Genomic DNA, 18,872 nt, shown 5'->3' with positions numbered 1-18,872 from the left:
AAAATTTTCAAAAACATAATTGCATGCAGCGACCAGCAAACAACTTTTTAGAAAATACATTGCTAAACCATTTCGAACTGGAATAGAGAATTAAATAAAAAGAAGAAAGCACAATAAAATTTACATAGAACTTGTTTGAAATGCAACTGAGAAAAAGACAAGAAAAGAACGCACAAGAAGAAAAGTTACATCATATATACAAAGGATAATATATCAAAGTCTTGATTTCAATGAATCAATTTGTAGAGGAATATTTTGATCAACGGAGGCCAATGAAAGGAGTTCCTCATCATGCTCCACCATAGACATGATTTCTTCTTCCAGTGTCACACATGCTTCTATTCCATTACCCATTCTATCATCCATGAGCTGAATCACTGATCCACTAATAGGTAGACCAAAACATGGAAACCATATCGGTTTCCCCCAACCAAAATCAAGGTTATACATGCCTGAGTTACACCAGCTATTAAACACTAAGAATTCTGCTCCATTGAACAACGCCTTAGAACATGCTTCATGAGTCTCTTTTACAAACTCCAAAAATCGCTGCAATCCTTGAGCACCTTGCAGACTCTTCAAAAATTCACCATCGATTGTGGATACGCTTTCCCTCAATCTGTCTATGAAACTACACAAACTTGTTTCCTCACCAATTACAATGGGTATCGTCAAAACTAAACTTCCCACACTTGTTGCTGGAAGTGGTGGCACAGCCCTAGATCGTAAGTTCACTGAAGTAGACATTAAAACTGACTTCTGGGCACCATGTTTCGCCTTTAATGCAGACATGACACATCGAAAGAGGAGTGCAAGCACAACCTCTACTCGTGTTGGGTTATGCACTCCAGAGCTTGTTGCTTTGGATTTAAGGTTTCTTACAATTGATCCTTCAAAAAAGAACCTCCTGAAAACAAAGTTACCTTCTCTACCAAATGCACTTGAAAAAGTCGAGGCCATCGGATTTTGTGGAAATGCAGTGTTTTGAGGAAACAAATATGAGCAGCTGAAATCGGGAGGTATCGCTACTCCTCCTTGAGCCATTGCAGTCCAAGTCTTGAGGAATGCCATTAAACAAGATGCATCAAATACGTTGTGAGAAAAAAGTAAGCTTATAGCAAAACCACCACAAGCAAACACATTTTCATGAATCATAACAACATTACCACCTGTTGTTATTTGATCACCAAAAGTGATTCCCCTTGGCAGTAATTTAGGGACTTTTGGCAGTATTTTGCAAATATCAGTTTGGTTGAAAAAATCTTGTAAATCGCAATTAACTCTAACCACCGTATAACAAAGTCCCTCATCGTTACAATCAATGGAAAGATTGTCAATGAACCTTCCGGCAAGCGGATAATAAAGAGTTAGTGTCTTTGATAGAGATTGTTTGAGCAGTTGTGATCTCTTGGAGATGGAGATTGAGGTAGCTTGGCTAATTGGTGGATATAAAAGGAGAACGGAACCTAACAATGGAGCGCTAAATTGATCAATAAGAGAGATCTTGTGGGTTCTAAGGTGTTGAGGTGTTGGAGAAGAGGGTTTGATGCACTCTCTTGATATTATCTCAATCTCCATTCTCTTCTTTTGATCGATATATCACTTGCACTTCAATATCTTTGCATTCATGTGTGTGTGTACACACACATATATACACATGATAATTTGTCACCATTCATGTGTGGTCAAAATTTCATCGATCATGGGGGGTCCCCCTCTCCTCTTAAGTCAAAAAAAAAAGAAATTTTAAAAAAAAAAAAAAAACTCACTATCAAGATGTGATAGTGGTGCACAATCAAATACATGTTTATCACGTATCTTTGATCTTCTAGAAATACACCGACGTATAGTGGATTATTAGATGTCTAAAATAAATTACTAGATTGCTTAAAATAATTTCTCCGATAATTTTATTTATTTATGTGGCTTGTACCTACTCGCTAAGGCCCACTTATTTATTTGGTGAAACTTATATTCTGATCAACTCCCAAAATTCAGCTCAAACCCTTTTTCTTTAAAACAAAATAAACTTACTTGGGTTTAAAAACATGCCCAAAATAAAATTCCTTGATTTGAGTTTGAAGATTTTTTTAGGATTATTTATTAAAAAGTGAACAAAATAAGTAAATATACATAGTTATTAAATTAAATAAATATTTATATAGTCATTAAATTAAGTATATTTAAAATTAAAACATAAAATGTTCAAAATAATAATAATGAAAAAAAACAAGTGCTAAACTTTTACATAGAAGAATTATTATATATATATATATGTATGTGTATGTATGTATGTATATAGATGTATATATGTATGTATGTATATATGTAGGCATGTATATATGTATGTATGTATGTATATAGATGTATATATATATAGATACATATATATGTGTATATTTTTATGATGATCACGCCAACACAATGAAAATATCCATTAGTCACTCCATTGTCAATGGAGTGACCAATGTTAATTAGATCACGTCATCTCTGATGGCGTGATCGTTTAAAATTTTCAAATAACACGTCATTATAGTGCTATTTTGAAATATATTTTCACTCAGGTGTTATATTGGGACATATTTTGAGTGAGAGTGTTATTTTGGTAAAAAAACTCTGAGAGGTGGGTACATTTAAAGACAGATCAGCAGCTGCCCTGTCAACATTCGGCGACATTCTACCTGTCAAAGCTGCAGGTCTTCTATCATCCTTTACGGCTAACAGATCAGATTCCTGATGCTTGACTGTATCCTTGGATCTTGTTTTTATCCAAGTTAGATGCATCATTTTCTTTTGTGAGGAACAACTGGATACTCGTTGATGTTAAACAGTTGAAGCTATGATATGGAAATATGAATCACCTCTGATTCAAGTGAAATGGGTGGAAATGAAATGCGAGTACAAGATATTCTGGATATTTGAAAATTTGTCATTTTGGGAGGCAGGGAAAATTCACTTGCAGAAAGTGGGACGCAAAAGACAGCGCTGTCCTTTACAATCTGTAGAGAAGAGTTTAAAAAATACTGTAGTTAATGAGATTTAACTGATATATGTATCTTGCTTAGGATACTGTGAATATAGAGAAGAATCATTTCAAAGCTATTTGAGGAAGAACGATGTGGCGGCACAAAGGGAAGTTGTTTTGGAAAAAGGTTCAGTGAAGCAGAGTTCATTAATTGGGTGTTTGCGCAGTGGTTATTGAATTTTGGTATCAATTTGGTTCCAGGACGCCCGACACTAATCTAGATCTCGATGTCTCACGAATCTCACTGGAGGTCACCTACCACTTATTCACTTGAAGAGGTGAAAATACTGTATAGACTATAGAGTTTGAAAAGAATGAAAATCCTATATCGAAAGAACAAACGTTCACGTGATAAATTATTTTATAAAGTGTGTGCGCGCATAAGGGGTGGCGGGTGGACCTGGTCATCAAACACATGTGATGGATGGGGTTTAGAGAATTTGGAGAGTGAAAAAGAAGTAGGCCTACCACTTATTCACTTGATATAGACTATAGAGTTTGAAAAGAATGAAAATCTCACATCACATCGAAAAGAACAAACGTTCACGTGATAAGTGATAGGCCTCCTTGTAGAGCTCAAAAGCCACACACATCTCCATCATTTAGTGTGAAAACCAATTTCCATCATCCACACAGCCAACCCCAACTGGAAACCACCACAAATGATTTCACTCAGAATTTCGTTTGATTAGGGAAAGGGTGCTGCTAAGCAGGGGTTCCCGGGGTCTGCTGTAAATAATTTACAGCAGACCACACTGTAAATTCAAAAGAATGGTCAGAATTGATTTGCTTTGATCCAATGGCTATAATTTTAAAAGGCCATAAACATTAAATAAAACATTCTCTCCTCTCTCCTCTCTCCTCTCTGTATCTTACTCTGATTTTTTCTCTCTTAAAATTGATAAGGCACCAATTCCTCCATATTTGTAAAACCCAGAAACCAAATCAAACCCTGAAATCAAACCCAGAAGTGATAGCAAGTTCATTGAAGAAGATGATGTAGAAGGAGACGAAAAGATGCCACCGCTTCATGAGATTCTCGAACAAGCATGGGGGAGGGAGCTGCAGATCATGTTTTCGGTTCTGGAAGGGATAAGGAGGATTGCAGATCTCCTTTTTTGGGTGGTCAAGGAACTGGATTTTAGGACCAAAAATCAGATTTTGATATCTACTGGAGTTTTCATTTCCTCTAAGAATATTCCAGATCATGGATTGCAAGCTTGGAAAGCCTGTTTATCCACTTTTTTTTACATGGCCCAAGAGTCAACTTTGTGTATCAAAACATTCCAGATCATGGATGCTGCAAATGATTGGAAAGCCAGAAGAAATTTTTCAATAAAAATTCAATTGCAGATTTCTTGTCTTAGGTCTTGCCTTCGTGAGTTGCAGTCGAAGTTCATGAAGGAAATAAGAACTTAAGAGAGAGAAAAAACAAATCTGAGAGTAAAGGATAAGAAAGAATATATTTTAGATAATGTTTATGGGCTTTTAAAATTACAGCCATTTGATGAAATCTAATCAAATCTCACCGTCCATTTAAAGCTCATTTGGTTCATGCAGCTGCACAAATGTCAAACTTCCTCAAGATGGCAGTTGTCATGGAAAACCAAATCCATATGCAACAAATAGAGACAAATTATGAACAAATGGATAATGCTTTAGAATGGAGGATATATATTCCACGTGAGTAGGAGAGAGAAGTCAATGAAGAATATGTACAAATATATTATATACAATTACTACCAAGCCAGGTTAACGGGAGTTTTAAAGGTATTTGTTAATGATCGAGTACATATCCCAATACGTCATAATATGTGATGAAAACTCTCTCGCCTATATTTTTAATTTTAAAATACATGATTTTTTTAAAAGAAAATTATAATACCCTTTTTTAATTCTTATCTAGTGCCTCCATTTGTTAGTCACATTTGAGAGACTGGACTTCCCACTCGTCATCTTAGTTTGCTCATCACATAGAAACCATTAGAGTCCACACTAATTATACCATATGCACAAAAATCACAAATGAGAGGATCCAACTAACCTGGAAGCCTGGAAGAGATGGGCATAGAGAACCACATAATCGTTATTAAGATCACATAAAAACGAATCGAAGAAAGAAATTCACCGGTGAATCGAAAGTCAAAACTCTAACGGGACATTTGGTTGGTGTTTTGATCTTGTTTGGTTAAGTTTTGGAGTTTGGAATCTCAAACTCATTCCACCCTCTATTCTCCCTTTGTAGAGAATGAGTTTTGATATGTAAAAGACTATTTTATTCTTGTTATAAAATATTGTTTTTATTTTTTAAAAAGAAAAAAAAGATAATATGAAAATTGTACTATTAATATTTTCACACTCATGCTCACTCTTTATTTTATACCAAACATGATCATGCTCATATCCTCCTCATTCGCACTCACATCGCACTCATCTCCTATCTCATCTCCTCCTCATCTCATGCTCATCTCACACAATTATGAATCAAATGCCCCGTGATGATATGATTTGAGATGAGGGAGAGAGATAGAGAGCGAGAGTGCGACCGCGTGCGAGACTACGAGAGAGACCAAAGCCATACATGATTTTCAATTTAGGAAATCAGAAAATAAGTTAAAATGTAAATAAGTAAATAACAACAAAATTCAAAAATAAAAAATAAAAAATGTTATTTAAGTGCACTGCGGTTGTAAAAGGGTCACGGGTTTCACGAATACCCGCAGTTTTTGACAAGTTGTGACAGACCATTTATGTGTTCGATTTGACATGAGAATCGAGCCGACATTGCTGGAAAAGGTCGGTTCAATCGTTCCGACCCAACTCCACAAACCACAATCCAATCCATCCAAACTCATATTTAGAAATCATTTCAGGAACTCGTGAAGGAGGTAAGAAAGATGAATAAAGACGAGATGACCATCCGGGTAAGAAATGGAGCAAGCATTGCACCATTAACCCTTGAAATTCGAGTCTTGAAACTAGTTAATGGACACTCTTATTCTAAATAATTTTCTTTACATTCCTACCATTTTAAGAAACATTATTTCAATTAATATGTTTGATAAGAAAGGATATTTGTAGCCTTTAAGAAAGGCAAGTGTCTCTTGAAATTAAATAAAGAGTATTGTCTACCGAAATGTTTATAGACGGTCTTTATTTACTTGATGAGAATGTGTATAGTAACAAGATTGATGAACAAATAAACAACATACCAAAGTCTAAGATAAAGGGATAAATCAAAAAACAGTGATCACCTCTCATCTATGATGGTGTAAACACAACCACCGTACAAAGTTAGACAACAACAAAAAGACCATCACATCCACTCATACAACTCCCAAATCACAATCGACCAGACAACAACAACAAAATCATCACATCCACTCATACAACTCTCAAATCACAATCCACCAGACAATAACAACAAAGGAAGGCCCCCTAAAAATTAAAAAGAAATTCAAATCAAAACTCACATCGATCAAGATGATGATCTTGAATCAAAACAGGTGGTGGAATATATTGGAAGTGGGTTTGCACTGTGACTGATGAGTGCATAAACAAGATCTACAATGAATCAATTTCTAGAGGAATATTTGGATGAACTGAGGCCAATGAAAGGAGTTCCTCATCACTCTCCACTGCAGACATGATTTCTTCTTCCAGAGTCATCCATGCTTGTATTCCATTACCCATTCTATCATCCATGAGCTGAATCACTGATCCACTAAGCGGTAGAGCAAGACATGGAAACCATATCGGTTTCCCCCAACCAAAATCAAAACTATACATCCCTAAGTTACACCAGCTATTAAACACTAAGAATTCAGCCCCGTTGGACAAAGCCTTAGAATATGATTCACCAGTCTCTTTCATAAACTCCAAAAATCGCTGCAATGCTTGAGCACCTTGTAGGCTCTTCAAAAACTCACCATTGATTGTGGTGGATATGCTTTCCCTCACCCTCCCTATGAAACTACACAAATCTGTTTCCTCACCAAATATAGCGGGGACCGTCAAAACTAAATTTCCCACACTTGTTTCTGGTAATGGTGGCACAGCCCTCGATCGCAAGTTCACTGAAGTAGACATCAAAACTGAATTTTGGATGCCATATTTCGCCTTCAATGCAGACATGACACATCTAAAAAGGAGTGCAAGCACAACTTGTACTCGGCTCGGGTTATGAACTCCATTGCTTGTTGCTTTGGATTTAAGATTGCTTACAGTTGATCCTTCAAATGAAAACCTCCTGAAAACAAAGTTACCTTCTCTACCAAATGCACTTGCATAAGTCGAGTCCATCGGATTTTGTGGAAATTTTGTATCTTGAGGAAACAAATACGAGCAGCTGAAATCAGGAGGTTTCGCTACTCCTCCTCGAGCCATTGTAGCCCAAGTTTTGAGAAACACCATTAAAGAAGTTGCATCAAACACCTGGTGTGGAAAAGCTATGCCGATAGCAAAACCACCACAAGCAAACACAGTTTCTTGAATCATAACAACGTTACCTCCTGTTGTTGTTTGATTACCAAAAATGATTTCCCTTGGGACGAGTTTAGGGACTTTTGACAGTATTTTGGTCATATCAGGTTGGTTGAGAAAATCCTGCAAATCATAATTAACTCTAGCCACCGTATAACAAAGCCCCTCATCGTTACAATCAATGGAGATATTGTCGATGAATCTTCCGGCAAGTGGATAGTAAAGAGTGAGTGTGGTTGATAGAGATTGTTTGAGCAGTTGTGATATCTTGGACATGGAGATGGAGGTAGTTTGGCTTTGTGGATAGAAAAAGAGAACGGAACCTAACGCTGGAGCGCCAGATTGATCAATCAGAGAGATCTTGTGGGTTCTAAGGTGATGAGGTGTTGGGGAAGAGGGTTTGATGGACTCTATTGATATTATCTCGCTTTCCATTTGCTTCTTTTGATCTGAAACGCTTGAGATAGCTCAAGGAGGTAGAAGAGAACAGAGCTTGGCAAAGTCAATCATTCAAGTTACCAATGAAGAAAAGAAACAAGCAAATAAAATAATACAAAAGAAAGCTTTACACGTAAAGGATAACAAGCTATGGCCCGCCTATAGAAAAAAATTTCCTCCTAAACGACAACTACACAGAACCTATACATCAGCTACTCTTAACATGATCGATCACTTGCAGATCTAGATCTTTGCAATGATATGTACATTTCCACCATTCATGTGTGGTCTAAATTGCATCAGATTATTAGATGGGTACTGATAAAAGGGTTTCATCCTTATCTTGTGCTAAGGATATTCGTTTTTATTTTCCTTATTAAATTTCATCCACATACATATATATATATATATATCACATGTTCAGCATAATTTATAATTTCTCAATAGGGTTACAAATCCTAATGTTTTTTCTTTCAACTATTTTAATTGTTGAGATGGACACACACGATTTCATATGGATATCATATACGGTATGTAGAGTCACAATTTTACATAGATCATGTGTGTACATCTTAACATGAGATAGGGTTACATGTGCACACTATGTATTATATATGCCAGTTGTGCGACATGCATGCACAAAGGTCTAATTTCTCCAGATGGGCAGATGGCAGTTGTACTGCATCGAAAACGAAATGCATATGCAAATTCATCGAATGGAGAAAAATTATGGACAAATGGAGGATAATGCACGTGAGGTGGTTCTATAGCTAATATATATATATATACGCTAAAGCCGAAAGAAACAGCCTTTGATGAGTGTATAATGTGTCACAACCCACTTGATCGAAAGAGCTTTCCCACGCATGCTTTACTTTGTTCAGTCTTTTCCACCATCTGTCTAATCATAGAGATTTGGTATCATATATGTAGCCTAGAGGATATTGCAAGCCAGGTGGTAGAGAGAAGTGAAGAAGATATATGAACAGATAGACTAATATATATGAACCTAATTTCTCTACATTATCTTATCACCTAACATTCCCACATTTATAACAAAGATGACATATTTAATCACACTTATTAATATTTGGAATCTATATTTGCTCAAGTTCCCTGACACAGGCCAGGAAAAAACAAAGTCGTACGGATCTAATGTATCTATGGGAATCGATAAATCAAAAGCGGATAATATAATTGACTTTATAGTGATTTGGATTTCTGACAATTTGTCAACCAATTTTTGTACTACTCCAAGAACAATATAGCATGTTATAACAATCAAATTCAGCATGTATAGAAGATCAATAATAGCTCCCCACCTCAAGCGAAGAGATTCTACAATGATCTTTCAATATATATGTGTACCAACGATCTCTCACATCAAGATCACATTCCTGTAGAAGCTTTTGTGAGTTGCTTCAGAGCATCAAAAATCTCTTCAGCAGTTGCATCCCCATTTATCCTACACATTAAAGGGCTTTCTGTGGGAACAATAGCATCTCTTAGGTCTGTTCTCATGAATTCATCAGAGCCTTTTGCCACCACTCCTTTCATGATTAAGGTCTTGTGAGTCCCAGATATCATTTCCTCGTAATCGGTGTCTCCGTTCTCACCAAGAAAAACATACATGTTCGCAACATTCAATCTCCAACGGACAAAAAGATACCTAATGAATGATCAAAACGATATGGGAAGAAGTTAGAATCAATTTCAAAGAGGAATTAAATCCATGCCACATCCCAAGTGTTTTAGTACTAAATCCTTCCTGCTGTACGATTAGCCCAATATCATTTTTTTCATACAATGATTTCATTGATAGAGAATTCATATGCTGTTGAAGGATCATTTGGAAACTTTTTAATGAAGTCCGAGAATGTGTTTAATATATAATTTCATGTTCTTAAGTTGTTCCATTCCGTAACCATGCAATCGTATATGGACTTCATAAGGCTTAGACATCTGTACGATTAGCCAAATTCCAATGAGTGAATGAAACAATTCAAACACTCTAGAACATGCTATGCAAATATGAATATCACAATGGCAATCATGATGGAAAGTAGATGTGCTCCAAAAGTCTATGTGATTATATATTTACCTGAGTGCCTGTGCTCGGGATGCAAGAAGAGGAACGATTTGCATTTTTGTAGAACTCCTGCAATACATTGGATGACAACGGAGACCGCGCATCCTAAGCTTTTGCCTTAAATCGTCCACTTTCATTATCTGCAAAGTAAGACACCATGAGCACTTCCAATAAAACAGACCATTGCGCATTGGAAAATTCTCGCATTCAACATTTTCTTAATTTTACCTTACTGGGATCTTTTATCAAGTATGCAACGCAATGAGAATTGCTCGATTTCACATCTTCCTCAACAGGGCTGGAAGATTGACTGGAATCTTTTCCACCTTCAGTTGTATTCATTAGCTTCCAAATGGTTTTCTTAAGACCTTCATAACCCCAACGGTAATCAATATGTGAAGCGTAATCTGGATCTGGAAAAGGCTTGCCATCTTCTTCAGTGTAAGTACCCGGGTAATAGACCTCACTCCCACTACTACAAACAAGTGCATCGAATTCATTTAATTGAATCTTTGCCGATGCTAAGAAATTTATGGTTTCTGATATCGGCATTGCTGTTGATAAAGCAAACCCTGAGTTCCTTGCAGTTTGCGAGTCTAAACGAACAGCCTTAAAAATATCATGCATTATTCGAATCATCTTGCTTTCAGGAGCCCCATCATTGTTGTACCAATCAAGTGCTATGACAATCAATCTACGTCGCCGCCTCAACATAGGATACTTGCTTGGGGCATTTTCAGGTGGTTTTTTCGTACCTTCAACATCTTCTCGGTCCGATTCCGGGCTCTTTATCTTGCTTAAAACACGCTTCACTTGGTCTTGCAGCTCAGGGTCACCAGCAGCTGCAGCTGTAGAGTCGAGGAATCCATTCAATGAAGATTTTTCCCCATCAACGGAGAGTCTGAGGGACATATCCTGTACGTCTTTGAGAGAATCATTGAGTGACGACTCTTCTGCTGCAACCTCATCCCCTGGAGTGTTGGTTTGCCATTGTGGGTGCCTCATCCGACAAGCTGCTATCGTGGTCAAATATGTGAGACAGTGTTCAGGCCATGAGAAAAGGTGTATGTTCTTCCAACCATTTTTTCTACAATCATGCCACAAGTTCTTCTCTGATACCAATTTAAGCAGGGCATCAGCAATTGCTTCCTGGTCGTGAGGGTCCACAAGCAAACCATTGTTCAATGCCTAAAAGCCAAAAAATAAGAAATCATGGAAGGCTCAGTTCATGGAGGAAGAAATCCCTTAATCTCATCTATGCATCTTTTAGACTACAGAGAAAAGAGAGCAACTGAGGGCAGGGGAAGACAACTTAGAATCTCATGACATTTCGAACAACATATGATTTATTTCAATTTCTAAATTTCATGTCACACTCCTCCAGCTTCCATGTTACCAGATGCAATAGACAGAGTGCTAAGAATGATCGAAAAAAAGTTTCAAGGAGCTCATACTATTCAAATGATTGAGATTTACCCGATGGATGTCAACTGGTCCACCATTCTTGGTAGCCACCATCGGAAGCCCATGCGCTGCTGCCTATGGTATCCAAAATATAGATCAAAAGATGATTTCACAAGGTTCAAATAAGAATAAGAAGACGCGATAAATGTTTCTAATTGATTGAAACCAACCTCAATCAGTGTAAGCCCGAAAGGTTCAACCAAAGCTGGATTTATGAAAACTCCCTGCCACATTCCAAATTTTTAACTTATTACCTGTATAGATCCATATAAATATAGTGTAGGAGTTAAGAACTTCATCAAACCTTTGTTTTTGCAGCAAGTCGGTATATATCTGGAACATCAGATTGTTTGTGATGCTTTGGGTGGGCCACTGATCCATATAGATCGTATTTATCAATCATTTTCAAAACTGCTATTAGAACACTAGCATTTCCTCCAGACATCTCGTCTATATCATCTCTGTTTCCCATAATCAATGTCTGTGACGGTGGATTAGTTCTCAAGAGAATGTTATTAATACCATTCAATTGGTACAGTGGCTGAATTAAGAAAACTACTTACAAGATTGGCAAGATCTCTCAAAGGACGACACTCTCCAAAGGCTTTCAAAAGTGTTGTGATGTTCTTCTTTGGATCAGGCCTTGACAAGGCCAAGATCATTGGCTTGTGAGGATTGGTAAGGAACCGCATCACCTGTAAAAAAGAATAATATTTGAGGAGACTATAGTTTTTCTTAGTATTGACATCTACAGTAATGGTACGTCCTAAAGGGAATACTCACTTCAGACCATATAGCAGGAAATGCTTTTGGAGAAGACCCCTCGGTACCACCAACAAGAGCTGCAAGTTCCCCATCAACATCAGGGGATTCTTCTTGAACCACAACACTGCTGAAGTCCATGCCTGGAGGGATGACCTGGAAAACAATATACTTGAGAATTCTTTTAAAGGTGCAAAATCTAAGCTTATATAATTTACCTTGTTCTTTCTTTTTCTTTTCGATAAAACGAATGATTGAGGTATAACCGTATAAAACCATTTGTTTTTCACTTGATATGATATTCTAGGTTGCCTTTTACATTATGAAGTTTGTGCAAAAGAAACTAATGCAACTAGAGACGGCATTGCAGGACATTTACCAAGGTGCAAGAACATGTTCTGACTTAGGTTTTCATAGAATATCATATTTCTTTCCACCATTACCTTGGCTCTTATACTGATAAAAAATAGCACAGATGAATGAGAAAAAGTGATTCTTACCACCATCCTTGGCATGTAACGACCATGGCAATTGACCCCACGTCTAGCACGAGCACGAAGGACTTTCTCAAGCTTGACATCAAAACCATCATAAAGTCCCCATTGTTCTTCAATCTCCTGCTTAGTGCTTGTGATTACAAGTTCTGCTGCATCAAGTGATAACTCTTCAGCTTCTATCCTCCTCATTATCTTATATGTTGTATTGATATCCTCTTTCGATTGTCGTCCCTGCTTAAGAAGTTGTTCAAGTTTGTTCCTCCCAAGTGAGTGTCCAGTTAAAACCATTGGGACATTTAAAGCACCTGATAGGAGAGCAGCACTATCTCCTGCATCTGCATAATGGCCGTGAATAACGTATGGCCATACTGGCTGCCCACTACCAATTTGATCGCCCAGAACTTTTGACATATTAAGAATATGAGCCAGAGCTCCATCTACAAATTCTTGAATATGAGGCCAGATTAATTCTTTTCGGAGATACTTATCACGTGGACCAAAGGGAATCCTTATTATATATGCACCACTGCTCTCCCCCACACCATCGTCATCATCTTCAGGGCCTGCAGTTAGCATTTCTGTTGGTTCACCATAGCTCCAATCAACTTCAGGCGATGAAATTTGGCGAGTAAAGAGGTCTACCCTGTACACCCCAGCCATATGTGCCAGTGCCCTAGCAAGCTCTACCACGTACTTGATCTGAAAAGTGTAAAGGACATATAAACTAGACAACTAAGAACATAGATGATGTTGTTCATCTTTGCATTTGATGGATTATTTACCTGTCCTCCAGTGTCGGAATCTCGACCAAGCTCCATGTTTTCTCCTCGAACCAAACCGTGTAAACTGAGAATGAGGAAGAATTGCAATTATCTATGATGTTCATAATTATATTGTCCTCCAAAACTGAAATGTTAAGCTTAAAATATATAGTGCATAAGCTGTAACAAAAATCACCTCTATAAATATATAGTCAATGATAAACTTTGAGCTTTTGTCTTCTTGATGAAGTAGATAAATTTAGTAACATCACATAAGGAGAAAGCACAACAATGAAGCTTCCAATAGAACAGTATGTCAATGAGTATTGCCTTGATATTACAAGCTTGGCAATATTCAATTATGAGAAATGTCAAAAGAAGACAGAAAATAATTTTATCGCTAATCTAAATAGCAGTGATTAATGTATCGAAACAAACTATAGGAATACTTATAGAATGTGAGAATGTTGTATGAAACATATTTGAAACTGATGTTAATGATTTTCTGACGTAGTCGAAGAGATTTAGTTGCCACAAAGTTTAAACCAATAAACAACAAAAACTAATCTGATTAAGAAATTTTTGTTGGCTTAGATCCACATATGCATAAGGTGATTACATGATTAACATACACTACAAAGAAGTATACCTGATAAGTACAATATAAAGTTTCTTTTCCTTCTTATCATCAGACCATACTTCAGGGTTCGATAAGTTACTCTGGAACTTTTTCCTTGGCGTCTCACTGGTCATCATCTCCCCTAAGATGTCTCCCTTCTCTCCTTCTGATAAGTCTTCGGACATGTCTTCAGTCGCATCTCTACGTCCTTGTTCCTGTTCCCATCTTCGGTTCGTTGATCTTTGCAATTCCTCCCATTCCAACTATTTACATCATCAGAATTACATTTAATCCCACAAAAGATTAGAGAGTTGTATGAATTTTTATGTATCTAAAATTACAAACAAACAACCTTATAAGTTAAAGAATCACTCCTTTAAAAGGTCAATTTACAAATAAAGAAACTAACACAAGAAAATTGTAACGAATTAGATTGCAATCCTAAAAGACTAACGCACACACGTGCCCTTTTCACTCTCCCTAAGAGAAGAAATATTAACAACAACAAAGACAAACATATAAGAAATGAACCAACTACAGGCAACCTAACCTTACTTGAAAAGAGATAGAACTGTCAATTTTCCGAAACAGGGTTATTAAACACTCAAATGCTATTACGGAAACAGGACAATTTTATATGCGGTTTACAAGAACTTAAGCCAAATACCATTTCTGAAGCAAAACAACTCATTTTACTGGCGCTAAGACAATAATCAGAAACCCAAGTCTTAAGCGATGGAAATTAATTCTCATTTTAAAGTCTCAAACGCATCTGAAAATCAAGAAAACCATTGAATTTCACCCCTGTATGCAGAATCAATAGATGTAAAGAAGACATGCATATGCATAATGCATTACGTTCAATGCCCACAAATCTATAGAATTGGCAGTAATGAGAGTGACTGTCAACAAAAAATACAATTATTCATACATTGATTTAAGACTAACCCAATTAAACAAACGCCACATATATACATATATATTCATGTATGTGTATGTATATATAGAGAGAGAACACCTGCTTCTTCTTGCGGGTGAGGTGCCAAATGCGCCAGCACATGTTCTCAAGCCTGGTGCTGCGTTCGCGAGTGTTGCGGGTAGCGACCACCTTGATCCATGTCCTGTGAAGGTCAGTCTCATCGACTGCGGTTACCACCTCTTCCACAAAATAGTTGGTCGGATTGAAATGCCCTCTTTCGCTGAGATTCACAGGCGTCGGTTTTTGTTCATCAATGGCCGCTGCCCCACTATCCAAAATCGCCTCCAAGTAGCCATTAATCCACTCGTTCCCAGCCATTTCCCTCCACACTTAATTTCTCCGCTACAAATGTTATAAAATTTTCACAATAACCATAAAATTTATCACCCAATCAACAACACATTCGAAGGAATGTATATATTTATTGGGATTTGAGAAGTGTTTGGAACGAAGGAAAACAAATACCCACTCCTTTCTATCACCTAGAAAATGAAAGAAAAAGTTGAAGAACGTTGTGATCCGTGTGTGTAATAACGACACTCGCACTCACTGTCTCACATGTCATTCATGCAAATTGCAGAGTAGATGGAGTTGATTTCTTGGGTTTTGTGCCTTTTCTGTGTATTTTCCGGGAAAATAAAATGAGAATCTCCCTTATTTGGGTATTTTTGGTATTGTGAGAGAGAATTCAGGTCGGACTGGGAATTTTGGGAGAGGCGTATTTGAGAGCGAGAGCAAGCATGGAGAGGAGGAGATATATGGAGGGAGAGAACCAGATGGCAATATATGGTGGGTCACTGACACGTGTACATAGTTCTTAAATTCACAGGATTCGTATATTTTTCAAAATTTCCAAGATTTGTCCACTTATCAATGCGAATTTGCAGCTTTGGCCCTCAAAATCCTCGCCCGTTCATTTACTATTTTGACCGAGTTAATGGAAGTAATAAATAAATGTACGCATTTGGTGGATTACATGTTAACAAACAAACTGAATTACCAACGAGATGTGATTCGATTGGTAATTAATTGTATTTGGCATATGTGTATTCAAAATTCGATTTCAACTGCAAGTATATTTCTCTGTGATATTTTTTAAAAAAAAAAAACTAGATTTATTAAATTATTAAACTAACAAGAGAAGAGAATAAAAATAATTAATAATTACTTAATGGTGGATTGAGTTGTTAACTCCCAAATGAAGGACCTAAGTTAAATTATATAAGAGCAAGCCAAATAACATATTACTATGTAACTTTTGAAAGTATGGGTCCGACGACTTGAGTTTAGGCCTATTTGAATGTTCAAAGGTTAAGTTTATAAGGTGTTAATATCGGTTATAAAAAAATTTGTGGATAATGCATTACCAATGTCATATGGATATTCTTTAAGAAAAATTATAAACCATATTATACTGGTATTGCATAAATTCTGTCAAAAAAGTACATAAAAAATGTGAAAATATGTACATGGCAACACCACATAATTCATTAAACAATGCCATTAGGGCATTTGTTAGAAGCACACAAAAATGAATTGGGTCTCTAACTTAGTAATGACAACCTTTCTTGTATGAACATATTGATTTTACTATGCATTAATTTTAATGCGTGGGAGGATTCGAACCTTCAAACTATTCGATATCTTAAGAAGTGGTTACCACCAGGCCAAATCGATATTTATCAAATAGCATGCATGTGGTTTGCTAGATATAATCCATCTCTTATGATGCAAAAGTATGTGGCAACAGAACCTCATCCCTCTATATTGTAGCCACCATCAACCAAACTCTATCCCTTGACATCTAGCTTTTGGCTCAAATGGATGAAGCTAGCATTTTCACACAAGTACCTTTCCAAACTTATAATTAATTTGTTTGCTGTTATATTACATATACATATACATATACGTACATGTATATGTATATATTGTTTTGTTTGTTTCATGAATGCATATGGTTCCCTCAGCATCCAAACAAAACAATGGAAGTACACTATATATACACAAATATATATAAACAACAAATTTACTCTTGAGTCTTTTTTTTTTGGCATTGAATTGTCTATAAATTGGTAAAAGTAATTATAAACTTTTACAATTCATGAATTTTATATTCAAATTAAATTTCCAAGCTCTAGGCTTTTCTCCCTCCACATGCATGGCTATTTACTTATGAATATTTTAGCAATGTCAATTAAAATTAAGATTTTCAATCTTGAAGGGTAAATTCTAGAAAAATTGAAGTGGCTCTAAGAAAGAACATATATAATTATATATAATATAGACAATAAATATGACAATGCAAGTGGAGGCAAGGTCATGTTGTATTTGAAACAAAATTTAGTCAAAAATGGAAAAAAGAAAAACAATATATTTTTGTGAAACTTCATAATTTGTCTAGTGTTAAAATTAGATGATCCAATATGTGTGTCACTTTATAGGAGAGCTTTGCTTGGCCTACAAAATACATGCATGCCACGCAAGCCTTCCTAATTGAGGAAATAAAGCATTTCTAGTTTCGACTTGGGTTCCATCTCAATTTATATAGTAGTGGATGACATTATATAAAGTTGGAGGATCTTTTAATTTGTAAGTCCACGCAATGAGTTATGTTTGCATGAAAAATCTTCCATCAACATAAAAAAGTTTTATATTCCCACATGCATTTTGTAATGTGTAGATGTTATTAAATAAACGACAAAAGATAAAAGATTGATTCCAGAAATTGGTCTCAGTTGGGATAACTGGAATCGCAGTTGTTGGGATCTTCGTAACACTTTTGTTAAGCAAATCGTCACATATGCCAAGTTTTTGAAATATCTTTCTACTCAAAAGAGAAAATTTAGAAACCAGGTCTCCAACACCCATCTTAATTAAGTTTTAAGGATCCAAGAGCTCTCACCATTTCTTCATGCGTTGTGGGAGATTGTTCAATTGTTGGACCACTCCTAAACTTATGGCCAATGTTTTTAATCTTCTTCCTTTGTCCTTTCACCTTTGTGATTCAATTCCTTCAATCCGTGTACTTTCCGAAGCCCAACGCACAGTAATAGCTCATTGTCGCGCACATGGTAAAGCCCAGTTGTAAATGGGCCGACAAAGGTTTTGTTTGGTAGAGCATTCTAAATAGCATTCATGTTTTTTTTCAACCAAACAAATATTTTTAAAATAGTGTTTGAAGGAATATTTTAAAACGCTACTTAGTAGGTACGTAGGTTGTTTATTTAACTTTTAAATATGTAAATATTTATATTTCTTTATATATGTAAATATTTTGTAGTATATTAACATGTCCCTTAACTAAAACGCATAATACTCACATAAATAATTTGTCATAATAGTTTGAACAACATAAATACTACTCACAATAATTAAATTAACGAGTCACATTATTTTAGACATCACAATTTTAAAACGACATATATGTTACTTTTCAAATACTCTATCAAATGGAGGTAAATAATCTTTATAAATACTATTCACAATAATTAAATTAACGAGTCACATTATTTTAGACATCACAATTGTAAAACTGCATATATGTTATTTTTCAAATACTCTATCAAACGGAGGCAAATAATCTTTGACAAAAGGAAACCCTCTCCTTTGAGAGAAGTTAGCTTCCCTATCAATAGAAGAAGTCCGCCTCCATAGTCTTAATTTCTTCATAACACTTGTACTAACTTAGACATTGAATGGTCTCTCAAGAATCAATTTGGCGACTCTCTAGGTCACTCTTCTTCTATGCAAGTCATC

The 18,872-nt window shown here is 36.1% G+C and overlaps 3 protein-coding genes across 3 annotated transcripts; all 3 read right to left on the bottom strand.

Moving 5' to 3' along the window:
* Positions 1-213: 213 nt before the first annotated feature.
* On the bottom strand, positions 214-1,578 carry LOC120012643 (stemmadenine O-acetyltransferase-like). The gene has a single exon (XM_038864079.1). It carries the CDS (start codon positions 1,576-1,578, stop codon positions 214-216), a length of 1,365 nt encoding a protein of 454 aa, XP_038720007.1.
* A 5,011-nt stretch (positions 1,579-6,589) lies between these two features.
* On the bottom strand, positions 6,590-7,942 carry LOC120012642 (stemmadenine O-acetyltransferase-like). The gene has a single exon (XM_038864078.1). The coding sequence runs from the start codon at positions 7,940-7,942 to the stop codon at positions 6,590-6,592; it is 1,353 nt and encodes a 450-aa protein (XP_038720006.1).
* Positions 7,943-9,134: 1,192 nt separating this feature from the next.
* LOC120011885 (probable sucrose-phosphate synthase 3) lies at positions 9,135-15,846 on the bottom strand. The gene is made up of 12 exons (XM_038863047.1): positions 15,156-15,846; positions 14,168-14,400; positions 13,540-13,603; positions 12,761-13,456; positions 12,282-12,416; positions 12,062-12,193; positions 11,803-11,979; positions 11,669-11,722; positions 11,511-11,573; positions 10,263-11,222; positions 10,047-10,174; positions 9,135-9,614 (listed from the first exon to the last, which is right to left on the bottom strand). The coding sequence occupies exons 1-12, from the start codon at positions 15,432-15,434 to the stop codon at positions 9,335-9,337; spliced, it is 3,201 nt and encodes a 1,066-aa protein (XP_038718975.1). The 5' UTR covers positions 15,435-15,846; the 3' UTR covers positions 9,135-9,334.
* Positions 15,847-18,872: the final 3,026 nt, after the last annotated feature.

Source organism: Tripterygium wilfordii, chromosome 13 (genome assembly GCF_013401445.1).
Source record: "Tripterygium wilfordii isolate XIE 37 chromosome 13, ASM1340144v1, whole genome shotgun sequence".
NCBI lineage: Eukaryota > Viridiplantae > Streptophyta > Magnoliopsida > Celastrales > Celastraceae > Tripterygium > Tripterygium wilfordii.
Note: the sequence above shows the minus strand (reverse complement) of the source record. Positions and strands in the feature narration are given on the sequence as shown.

What these genes read in the sequence shown, in the direction of transcription:
- LOC120011885 (XM_038863047.1), bottom strand. Translation starts at nt 15,434, where the DNA reads ATGGCTGGGAACGAGTGGATTAATGGCTACTTGGAGGCGATTTTGGAT. An exon ending in GACTTGCTGCAAAAACAAAG is followed by an intron (nt 11,723 to 11,802) that starts GTTTGATGAAGT and finishes GGAATGTGGCAG; the next exon opens with GGAGTTTTCATAAATCCAGC. An exon ending in TCCCGAGCACAGGCACTCAG is followed by an intron (nt 9,615 to 10,046) that starts GTAAATATATAA and finishes ATCATTCATTAG; the next exon opens with GTATCTTTTTGTCCGTTGGA.
- LOC120012643 (XM_038864079.1), bottom strand. Translation starts at nt 1,578, where the DNA reads ATGGAGATTGAGATAATATCAAGAGAGTGCATCAAACCCTCTTCTCCA.
- LOC120012642 (XM_038864078.1), bottom strand. Translation starts at nt 7,942, where the DNA reads ATGGAAAGCGAGATAATATCAATAGAGTCCATCAAACCCTCTTCCCCA.